Here is a 12,245-nt window from a genome sequence, read left to right on the forward strand (position 1 = left end):
CTATCCTTATGCCTTGTGGTGTGGAGTTGTTGTACCTAAAGTAGTTCTAAGACATTACTGTACTAATTTTAAAAGAACCAGATCCAGCCAGTCATTATTCTACATGCCTATAATCCAAGCAGTTGGCAAGCAAAAACAGGAGAGTTCGCAGGTACAGGAGTAGCTAGGCGTACATAGTAAGTTTCAGGCCAGCCTGGACTTCAGAGCAAGACCCTATCTCAAAACAGGCAGTTCCAGATGTATGTTCTATTTCAAGCAAATAGAATTTTTTTTTTTTTTTTCCAAGGTAGGGTCTCACTGTGGGTCAGGCTGACCTGGAATTCACTGCATAGTCTCAGGGTGGCCTCGACTCATGGTGATCCTCCTACCTCTGCCTCCTAAGGGATAGGGTTAAAGGTATGTACCACCATGCCTGGCTGCAGATAGCAATTTTTCATATGATTTCAACATTGGTATTATGTGTACTGCATGCTTGTGTGTATTTTAAGAAAGTGGCCTACTGTAAAACGATCATGAAAACATTTTCATTAAATTGAATCTTTTAAAAAATTGCAATAGGAAAGAGAGCTTGAAGAGAATAAAAAAGAAAAAGTAAAAGAAGCTCAACTTGAAGCTGAAGTGAAATTGTTGAGAAAAGAGAATGAGGCCCTTCGTAGGCATATAGCTGTCCTGCAGGCCGAAGTTTATGGAGCAAGACTGGCTGCTAAGTACTTGGACAAGGAACTGGCAGGAAGGTAAGTTGAAAAAGTGACTATGCTTGTATTCTTAGGTGGGATATTTAAGGAAGTTGGCTCATCTCTTGTAAATGAAATATGTTTGCCCTCTGAATTGTTTAAAATTGGTAATAGCTTAAAGTTGTTACATTAAAAATCTGCCAAAGGGGCTAGAGAGATGGTTTAGCAGTTAAGTCACTTGCCTGTAAAGCCAGAGAATCCAGGTTTGATTCCTCAGGACCCATGTAAGCCAGATGCACAAGCTGATACATGCTTCTGGAGTTTGTTTGCAGAGGCTGAAGACGCAGGCGTGCCCATTCTCTATCTGCCTCTTTCTCTCTCTCAAATAAGTAAAATAAATTTTTAAAAATATTGATTTATGTATTTATTTATTTGAGAGAGAGAGAGAAAAAAAGAGAGGATGGGCATACCAGGGCCTCCAGCCACTGCAAACCTCCAGACACACGTGTCCCATTGTGCATCTGGTTTACATGGGTCTTGGGGAATTGAACCGGTGTCCGTAGGCTTCACAGGCAAACGCCTTAACCCCTAAGCCATCTCTCCAGCCCTAAAATGAATTTTTTTAATTGGCTGTATTTTAAGTTATTTAATAAGTTGTTGAATGAATATTTATAACACTGTATATTGCAAATTTATTTATCATACTGTGTGGTTTATGCAAAGACACACACAAACTGTCAGGTGCTTACTGTGATGTGCCTACAGTATCATAGAACAGCACTTTTCTTTCAGTTATTTCCAACCCTCATGTGATATTTACTTGACCAGTTGAATAAGGACTTGTGTTTCCTCCCAAAGTAAGGTTTCACTCTAGCCCAGGCTGACCTGGAATTCACTATGCAGTCTCTGGCTGACCTCGAACTCACAGCAATCTTCCTACCTCTGCCTCTTGAGTGATGGGATTAAAAGTGTGCACCACCATGGCCAGCCTATATAAGGACTTTTTTTATGATCACATAAACTTGAGTTTTCTTGGCCCCTCAAAAAACTACTTTGAAGTAAAATGCATAAAACATTTTATCATAAAACTAAGAGTTTTAGTATTAATTTTGTGAAATAAATTGTTAACAAACTTTAGTGATTTATTATTGTTACGAAATCATTTTGTACTAATTGTTATGCTGTTACTGAGAACTGATATCAAACAAAGAGTTTATATCATGAAATAAGATTTCCTAATAACTTTCTATTTAAAATACTTTGTTTTAACATTGTCATTAGAAGTAATTTTTTAAATTTTAATTTATTAGTTTTCTTTTCAGCAAATACAGGCAGTTTGGTACCATTGTTTAGGGTCATCCATGACCTACCCCCTCCCAGTGGCCCCTCTTTGTTGATGTAAATGGGTCGTGCATTGTGAAGTTAGCCCACAGTTATTGGTACAATAAATGTCTCTGCATATCATGACCCAACATGTGACTCTGACATTCTTTCCACCCCCTCTTCCGCAAAATTTCCCTGAGCCATGTTGGGTTCATTTTGGGTCTACTTCAGTACTGAGGTGTTGGGGGCCTCTGAGGCTCTGGCTCTCTGATTTGGTAGGAGTTGATTTTTCTCTGTGTTGGTCTCCTTCCCCCTTGTGCTGGTATCCAACTCATCAGGAAAACAGCACCCTTGCTTGTTTTGCCAATTTTCCTTAGTTTCAGTCGGGCCCCTTTTGAGGTATGATGGGGAAGCTCTCTCCTTAGGATCTGCATCTATCTGAAAAAGAGAAGCAGATTCTCCAACGGAGAGTAAGTTAGCACCCAGAAAATTGAGATAATACTTACTTTTTTAATAGAGAGTTTAGTAGGTGTAGGCCCTCTTGTAGCCCATGATTGATGGTAGCTTGATATTGGAGAGTGGGCTTATGTTTGAATATGGTTCTGACATGTTTCCCAGCTCCAGCTATGTGTCCTGTACCACTGAGGGGATCAGTTAGCCAAATCAAGAGCAGTTGGTTCCCCACCATGGCTGTATGCCACTATTGCTTATGTGTGGGCATCACACTAGGTTGTTTGTTGCTAAGTAGGTTAGACCATGAGTTGCTTGGACAGATATTGGTCATTTACCCCAGTCGCCCATGTAGCATCTTCTGGCACTAGACACGCTGACTCTCTGGGGACTGACTCTCTCCTGGCTTCCAACCATGCCATTCCATTTTACATGTCAGCTGCGTATGGAGTCTTCAGCAATAGGGTCTTACCACTGACCTTTGGTGGGTCATCAAGTACTCTGACAGAAGTCTGTCTTGCTTTTAGGAAACCTTGTAGGTTTCTCTGATCAAAAGCTCATTGTGGATGACAGCCCCATTCAGGTAGAGAGGATTACAGGTCAGTGTCCACTAGGAAAATGAGGGAAAAAATAAATAATATACAAGAGTTAGAGAGGAAGGGGGGGAGGGAAGATGTAGAAGATTTAGGTTAGACTTGATCCTACCCTCTCCAGTGTCTTGTGGTTCAGGTGTTTCCTGTAAGGGTCTAGTGAAGGTTCAGCCATTTGATCTGCCTTTTAGGAAGTAGAATTTTATGGTACAATTGCCATTTGGGTCCATATTAGTGTTTCCCACCCCTTCAATGCCCTCCCATCCCTCCCATCCATCCTAGTGTCTAATCCATGAGGTGCTTGCTGGGTATGTAAGGTATCTTGTGTAGATTCAGGTTAGGTATTGTAGATGAGTGAGACAATGTGTCAATTTTTTTTCTGTGATTGGGTAAGTTCACTGAGAATGATCTGTTCCAGGTTCAACCATTTCCCTCTAATTTCTTTTGTCATTTATTTCTTACCACTGTATAGAATTCCATTGTGTAGATATACCACATCTTAGTTATCCATTCTTCTAGTTATGGACATCTGGGTTGATTCCAGCTTTTAGCTATTACGAATTGAGCCGCTACAAACAGGGTTAAGCAAATCTCTCTGGCCTGTGGTTTGAAGGTTTTAGTGTAGATGCCCAGTAAGGGTATAACTGGGTCTGTTGGTAACTCTATAGTCAGCTTTTTCAGGAGTCTCCAAATTGCTTTCCAGAGTGGTTGTACCATCCTACATCCCCACCAACAGTGAATGAGTCTGGATGCTTCTCCACATCATTGCCAGCATTAATTTTCATTTGATTTTTTGATGTTTGCTATCCTTATTGGGGTAAGGTGGAATCTCATAGTTATTTTTATTTGCATTTCTCTGATGATTAGGGATGATGAACATTTTCTTAGTGTGTGTTTGCCCTTTGCATTTCTTCCTCTGTGAGCTGCCTCTTCATCTCTTTGCCCCATTATATGAGTGGGGTGTTTTTCTTCTTATTGTTTAGATTTTTGAGTTCTTTTTAGATTCTAGAGATTAGGCCTCTATCAGTTGGGTAACCCACAAATATTTTCTCCCATTCTGTGGGTATTCTATTGGCTTTCCTTATTATATGCTTGTCTGTAAAGAAATTCTTCACCTTCATATGATCCCATTGGTTGAGTGAGTGTTTAAGAATGTGAGCCACTGGGGTTTTGTTCAGGAAGTCTGTTTCCATTCCTCTATCATGGAAAGTATTTCCTAACTTTTCTTCCAGTAGTATTCGAGTTTCTGGTCTTATGTTGAGGTCTTTGATCCATTTGGATTTGAGTGTAGTGCATGGTGAAATGTGTGGATCAAGTTTCAGTTTCCTGCATGTGGTTATCCAGTTTGTCCAGCGCTATATGTTGAAGATGCTGTCTTTTGTCCAGCTTATATTGTTCGGGCCTTTGTCAAATATCAAGCAGTTATAGTTGCTTGACCCAAAATCCGGATCCTCGAGTCTATGCCGTTGGTCTATACTCCTGTTTTTATGCCAGTACCATGCTGTTTTTATTACTATGGCTTTGTAGTATAGCTTTAGATCAGGTATGGTGATGCCACCAGAGGTATTTCTTTTGCTGAAGATATGTTTGGATATGCAAGGCCTTCTGTTTTTCCATATGAAATTTGAGATCATTTTTTCTATCTCTGTGAAGAACACTGTAGGGATTTTAGTTGGAATTGCATTAAATCTGTATATTGCCTTTGGTAGGATTGTCATCTTCACAATGTTAATTCTGCCTATCCAGGAGCATGGGAGGTCTTTCCATCTTCTCAAGTCTTCCTCAATTTCTTTTTTGAGTGTTTTTATATTTTTGTTGTATAGATCTTTTACTTCCTTGGTTAATGTTATTCCAAGGTATTTTATTTTTTTTGTTGTTGCTATTGAAAATGGGACTATGTCCCTTATTTCTTTTTCTGTATCTTTGTCATTTGCATACAGGAAATGCTACTGATTTTTGTGCATTGATTTTGTATCCTGCTACTTTGCTATAGGAGTTAATCACCTTCAGGAGTTTTGGAATGGAGTCTCTCGGGTCTCTTCTATATACAGTCGTGTCATCAGCAAATAGAGCTAACTTAACTTCTTCCTTTCCAAATTGTATCCCTTTTATTTCCTTCTCCTATCTTATTGCTTGAGCTAGGATCTAGAACTATATTGAAAAGCAGAGGTGAGAAGGACATCCCTGTCTTGTTCCTGATCTTAATGGTAAATCCTCCAGTCTCTCTCCATTAAGTATTATTTGGGCCTTTGGAGCTTTGTATATTGCCTTTATTATGTTAAGATGTGAACCGGCTGTGCCGATTCTCTCCAATGTTTTGATCATGAAGTGATGTTGTTATCTTGTTAAAGACCTTTTCTTCATCTATAGAAATGGTCATGTGGTTTCTATGTTTAAGCATGTTTATCTGGTGTATTACATTGACAGATTTTCATATGTTGAACCACCTTGTGTTCCTGGGATAAATCCCAATTGGTCAAGGTGGATAATGCTTTTGATGTGTTGTTGGATTCGGTTTGCGAGGTTTTGTTCGGGATCTTTGCATTGATGTTCATTAGGGAAATAGGCCAGTAGTTTTTTCTTGTGACATCTCTGCCTGGTGTTGGGATTGGGGTTATACTAGCTTCATAGAAGGAGTTGGGTAGCTTTCCCTGTTCTTCAATTGTGTGGCACAGTTTTAGGAAGATTGGTTTGAGTTCTTCCATGAAGGTTTGATAGAGTTCAGCTGAGAACCCATCTGGTCCTGGACTCTTCTTTTTGGGGAGGTTTTTTATTACTTTTTCAATCTCCATGAGTGTGATGGGTTCATTGAGGTGATTAATCTGCTCTGAGTTTAGCTTTGGTAGATGATATGCGTCCAGGAACTTATTCATCTCCTCCACATTTTCCAGTTTTGTGGAGTAAAGGTTTTTGAAATAAGTCCTGATGATTCTCCCAATTTCACTTATGTCTGTTGTGATCTCTCCTTTTTCATTTTGAATTTTGTTAATTTGGAGCTTCTCCTTTTTTTGCTTGATCAAATTGTCCAGAGGTTTGTCAATCTTGTTTATTTTTTCAAAGAACCAGCTCTTTGTTTTGTCAGTTGCCATAGTTGTTTCCTTGGTTTCCAATTCATTAATTTCTGCTCTGATTTTAATTATTTCTTTCCTTCTGGAGCTCTTTGGGTTGTATTTTTCTTGTTTTTTCCAGTGCCTTTAGTTGGATGGTTAGGCTATTGATTTGGGATCTTTCTATCTTTTTTATGAAGGCATTGAGTGCTATGAAGTTTCCCCTGAGAACTGCCTTCATTGTGACCCATAAGTTTTGGTATTGAAAGACCCCCAGAGGGAGACCTTCACTCAAGTCTCGAGATAGCACGCACCCAAAGACACATGGGAGACCAAACTTGCTGCAAAAGCATGAGGCTTTATTTGGGAAACCAGAGCTCTGGGGTCAACACGTATCTCATGCAGGCGACAGAGGAGTCGACCCTGAGCCCTATTGGGTGTTTCTTTTTATAGGGTTTTTAGCAAGGAAGGGAAAGGGGAGGGGGTTTCGCAAGGGTATTTGCCAAGCTTGTACAGTTATGTCTACATATCTTATTTGTGCATAACCAGAGTTTAAGGCCTTGGTCAGGCTGTCTTGGGAAACTATTTTATTATTTTGGTTTTTCTCAAAACTGTGTTTTTGTTTTTCTCCTTCCCGGGACATAAAGTTTAGGTTGACCCGACCAACCCATATCTTGGGCCATCCTCAGCCTATCTTTTAGCCTATTTTTGATTTACTTCTGAATATACAGTTCAGGCTGTCACGTATCTGTAGCAACCAGCTATTTCTTCACCAAGTTTACTTTAAAATTTTCCATCCTGCCTTTCAGTATGATGTGTTCTCATTGTCATTCAATTCCAGGAATTTTGTAATTTCATTTTTATTTCGTCCACTATCCATTTATTGTTTAAGAGTGTGCTGTTCAGTTTCCAGGTGCCGTTGAGATTCTTGGTGGGTCTTTTGTTGTTGATTTTTAGCAATTTAGTATTGTGATCTGATATCATGCAGGGAATTATGTCGATTTTCCTAAATATGTGGAGGCAGTCTTTGTGACCTAGTATATGGTCTATTTTGGAGTATGTTCCATGGGCTGCTGGAAGAATGTATAGTCTGTGGAGTTGGGATGGAGAGTTCTGTAGATGTCCATTAGGTCTAAGTGCTCTATGGTTTTGTTGAGCTCTCTTACCCCTGTTGAGTTTCTGTTTTGCTGATCTGTCTATTACTGATAATGGTATGTTGAAGTCCCCAGCTACGATGGTGGTGGTGGTTATTTCTGTTTTATTGTCAAGTAGGTTTTGTTTTATGAACTGTGGTGCTCCTGTGTTTGGTGCATACAGATTTATGATTGTAATATCCTCTGGATGGATTTTTCCCTTGATAAGTTGGAAGTAGCCTTCTTTGTCTTTTTTGAATATTTTTGGTTTGAAGTCTATTTTATCCGATATTAATATAGCTGCACCTGCTTGTTTCTTATTCCCAATTGCTTGGAATATTGTTTTCCACCCTTTCACCCTGTGAAGGTTTCTGTCTTTATTGGTAAGGTGGGTTTCTTGAAGGCAGCAGATTGAGGTGTCTAATTTTTTGATCTACCCTGTTAGCCTGTGTCTCTTGGGCGGCGACGGACAGGTAGGGGATGGCACCTGAGCTTGCGCTAGTGACTCAGTCTGGGCTTGTGTGGCCCTTGTTGTGGGACTGGGCTCACTGCACGTGCAATTGTAGTACAGAAGCAGCTGCGGCAGGCACAGGATTGGGGCACATCAGAGGCAGGCCAGCAGGCGCGCGACTGGAGCACAGCAGCTGGGGGTCTGGTGGTCGCCCGTTTGGATCACAGCGGCAGGGGTCCCCACGATGTGCGAATGGAGCACAGCGCTGTGGGCTAGCCCGCGCAATTGGAGCACAACAGCGGAGGTCCCCGTGGGTATGCGGTTGGAGCACAGCCCAGCGGGCCGGCAGGCACACGATCAGAGCACAGCCATTTGGGGTATGGGGCGCAGCAGCTGTATGCAGGGGGTGGGGGTGCACTACCCACCTGAGAGGGTTTCTGCGATTCCCTGTTTTTCCCCACTCTGTGTCCTCCCACTGGCAAGAAGACCCTGATAACCCTTAACTTATTGCCTTTCTTTTCCCAGTATTTGCAGCGCAGCTAGGTGGTCGCCATCTTGGCTGGAAGTCTCAGAAGTAATATTTTTATACAATCAATGTCTCTACTGTTTACTAGCCTTTGAATTTAGTTACATTGATTGTATGCAAGAAATAAAACTCATTGACATCAATCTCAAAAGCTATTACATTTATTAATTTAAATATAAGCATTACTTTGACATATAAAGAAATAATAAAGACATCTAATTCATTGCTTTAAACATTTTTTCACTTGTTTTCCCTTGATACCTAGTCCCCACGACTGTTTAAATTTCAACATGTTTTTAACTGAGGACTTTACCATATGAACACATAGCAAATTGATCATATATATGTCCATCAGGTTAAACTCTTTTTTTTTCCCCTTTCCCTAATCCACTGAAGGCCCTCCTCAGGGTAGTTATTAATAATCACTATGGCATCATGAATGCATGACTTATTCTCTCTGTGTGCGAGGGAACACCTCAGATTACACCTTCCCATCCTATGACTATTAGAGTCTTTCCACCCCTTCTTCTGCAGTGTTCCCTGAGCCTTGGAGGGCATCTTATAAGCCTCCTTTAGTTTTGAGCTCTCACCAGCCTCTGATTTGCTGCTTTGATGAGTTTTGAGTCACCTCAGTGCCTACCACCATCTCCCTAAGGTGGTTCTTAGGCTAGCAGTGAGAGCAGCACTCATATTTAATCTGCCAATTCCTCTGTAACACATCCTGGCCCCTGGCAGGTATGAGAGAGATGACTCATCTAGTTGCTAGGCACTTGGCTTTCTTTTCTTATAATTGTGATAGGTCTTGGGTCTCCCTATTGTTCACTGCCATAAGTAAAAGGCAGATTCTCTAGCTGAGACTGAGAGCAGCATGGATCAAAGCAGATAAATACAGATATTTGGAAGACTCTTTGATGGGCACAATCTGTCTTTTTAGCCAATGGTCAGTGAACACTTTACTCTGGGGTCTATGACCTTCAAATCCATAGGCTTCTGACTTGGTTTTCAATAGCAGGAATAAATTCCTTGCCATGAAATGTGTGTTTTATTCAATCAGAAAGCAGGTGATTACCCCATAGCCTGTGTGCCACTATTGCCATAGTATGTATATCCTGCCTGGCAGATAGATTTTATAGCTTGCCAAATCTGCTGCTTGTTCATGGTATTGGTGACCTTTATCCACATTGCTCACCCAGCACTGGCAATTTCAGGCTGTGATGTATTCAGTAATTGGGTATTACCATTTAGTTCTAGTGGGTAATTAAGTGCTTTGACAATGACCTGCATTGTTTTGGGGCCTCATGGGCATCTCTGACCAACTGTTGGGAATAACCCAATTCTGGCATTGGGATTTATCAGCAGCAGCCTATGGTTTTAGGGTGAAGCATTCTCTCTACCCCTGCAGGTTGCTTCTACCCAAACACACACACACACACACACACACACACACACACACACACACACACACTCTCCATCTCTCTCTCTCTCTCTCTCTCTCTCTCTCCCTCTCCCTCTCTCCTTCTCTCCCTCTCTATCTTTCTCTCTCACACACACACATATACATACATACATACATACATACATACATACATACATACATACATACGTATATTCTAAGAGAGTTGTATATTAGCTAAGAGGTTACCCCTGCCCTTCCAGACCATTTTACCTCCATTTTATGTTCCTCCACTTGCCTGTCACCTATCCCCTCCTCTCATCCCTCCCTGCTTCTTCTCTCTGTAAGCCTCATCCTATTTTCCTTACCAGTACTAATGATGCTTACTACAAATAATAAATAAACATGTTAGGATCTTCATATAAAAGAGAACATGAGGTAATTGTATTTCTGAGCCTGTATAACTCAATATGATTTTTCCCACTTCCATCCATTTTCCTACAAATTTTATTATTCCTTATTGCTGAGTATATATATATCCATTCATCAGTAGATAGGCACCTTGGGCTTATTCCATTTCCTGACTATTATAAATAGAACAGCAGCAAACATGTCTGAGCAAGTGTCTCTATAGTAGTCTTTATGGCCATAAGTGGTATAGCTAGATCAAATGGTAAATCTATTTTTAGATTTTTGAGGAACTTCTGTACTGATTTCCATAATGGCTATACAAGTTTACGCTTCTCCCAACAGTGGATAAGGGTTCCTCTTTCTCCCACATCAATCAACAGATTAGTTGTCATTTGATTTTTTTTTTTATAATAGCCATACTAACCAGAGTGAAATTACATTCAGAGTACTTTAAATTTGCCTTTTCCTGATGTCTAAAGGTATAGAACATCTTTTTAGATGTTTATTGGCTATTTGTCTTTTTTCCTTTGAGAACTCTCTGTTCCCTGCTGCTGCTGCTTCTGTTTGTGTGTTTGTTTGTTTGTTTTGCTTTTTCGAGGTAGGGTCTTCCCTCTAGCCCAGGCTAACATGGAATTCACTATGTAGTCTCAGGGTGGCCTCAAACTCACGATGATCCTCTTTCCTCTGTCTCCTGAGTGCTGGGATTAAAGGCATGCACCACCACTCCTGGCCCTGCTTCATTTTTTGACTGGGTTGATTGATTTTTTTTTGGGTGGGGAGGGTTCTTTGTATATCCTAGATGTTAGGTTGTATAGATGGCAGAGATTTTTCTCCCATTCCATAGGTTGTCTATTGAGTCTGTTAATAGTTTTCTTAGTTCTACTAAAGCTTTTCAGTTTCATGAAATTCCAGTGATTCATTATTTAACTCTCTGGACTACTAGAGTCTTATTCAGAAGGTCTTTCTCTATGTGTTCGTGGTTTTTCTTCTCATTGTTCTAGAGTCGTTGATCCATTTGCAGTTGATTTTTGTGCATGGTGAGGGACAAGGGTCTAGATTCATTCTTCCACATGTGGTTATCATGTTCTCTAGTACCATATGTTAAAATGCTCTGCTCTTTGTTGTGCATTTCTGTCCTCTTTGTCAAAGAACACATACCTGTAGTTCCTAGAACTTGTACCTGTATGTTTTGTTCTATTCCATTGATCTTTTTGTTTGTGTCAATACCATCCTGTTTGCATTAGTAATATGTTTTGAAACCAGCTAGTGATACATACAACCAGTAGTTTTTTTTCTTTGTTTGTTTTGTTTTGTTTTTCATGGTAGGGTCTCACTCTGGTCCAGGCTGCCCTGGAATTAACTCTGTCATCTCAGGGTGGCCTGGAACTCATGGCAATCCTCCTACCTCCACCTCCCTAGTGCTGGGATTAAAGGCATGTACCACCACACCCGGCTGCTGAGGACATTTTTGGTACCTGAGGACTTATGCTTTCCTATGAATTTTAACACTATTTTTTCTCTTCCTCTGAAGAATGGTGTGAGAGTTTTGATTGGAATTTCATTGAATCTATGTGTTTGTTGCTTTTGGTAGGATGGCTAATTTTTATGATGTTAATTTTTTTAATCTATGAGCATGAGAGAGGTTTACACCTTCTTGATTCTCCCTCAGTTCCTTTGGTGTTTTAATGTTTTAATCATAGAAGTCTTTCACCTCCATTTAGAGATAGTTCAAGATATTTATTTTTAGCCGGGTGTGGTGGCACACGCCTTTAATCCCAGCACTTGGGAGGCGGAGGTAGGAGGATTGCCATGGGTTCCAGGCCACCCTGAGACTGCATAGTTAATTCCAGGTCAGCTGGAGCCAGAGTAAGACCCTACCTCGAAAATCCAAAAAAAAAAAAAAAAAAAAATTTGTGTGTGTGTGACTATTGTAAATAGTAATGCTTCCCAGATTTCCTTCTCTATATGTTTATTATTGGTATAAGAGGTGGCTACTGGTTTTTGTGTGTTGATGTTATATCCTGCTACTTAGTTGAAAGAGTTTATAAGTTCTAGGAGGTTTTTGGTGGTCATTTATGTATAGAATCACATTATCTATAATAAGACTAGTTTGACTTTTTCCATTCGAATTTGAATTCTTTTTTTTGTATAAATATTTATTTATGAGAGAGAGAGAGGGAGAGAGGGAGAGAGAGAGAGAATGGCACAGTAGGATGGCCAGGTACTGCAAACTCCAGGCATATGCAC

The 12,245-nt window shown here is 40.3% G+C and overlaps 1 protein-coding gene across 2 annotated transcripts in view; it reads left to right on the forward strand.

Moving 5' to 3' along the window:
* Positions 1–12,245, forward strand: part of Gopc (golgi associated PDZ and coiled-coil motif containing) — a 109,683-nt gene that overhangs the window by 82,171 nt on the left and 15,267 nt on the right. For both annotated transcript variants that reach the window (XM_045158511.1, XM_012951589.2), the window contains one exon: positions 559–734. In XM_045158511.1, the coding sequence (XP_045014446.1) occupies positions 559–734 (176 nt within the window). The remainder of the gene's footprint in view (positions 1–558; positions 735–12,245) is intronic.

The sequence above is a fragment of the Jaculus jaculus genome, chromosome 9, assembly GCF_020740685.1.
Source record: "Jaculus jaculus isolate mJacJac1 chromosome 9, mJacJac1.mat.Y.cur, whole genome shotgun sequence".
NCBI lineage: Eukaryota > Metazoa > Chordata > Mammalia > Rodentia > Dipodidae > Jaculus > Jaculus jaculus.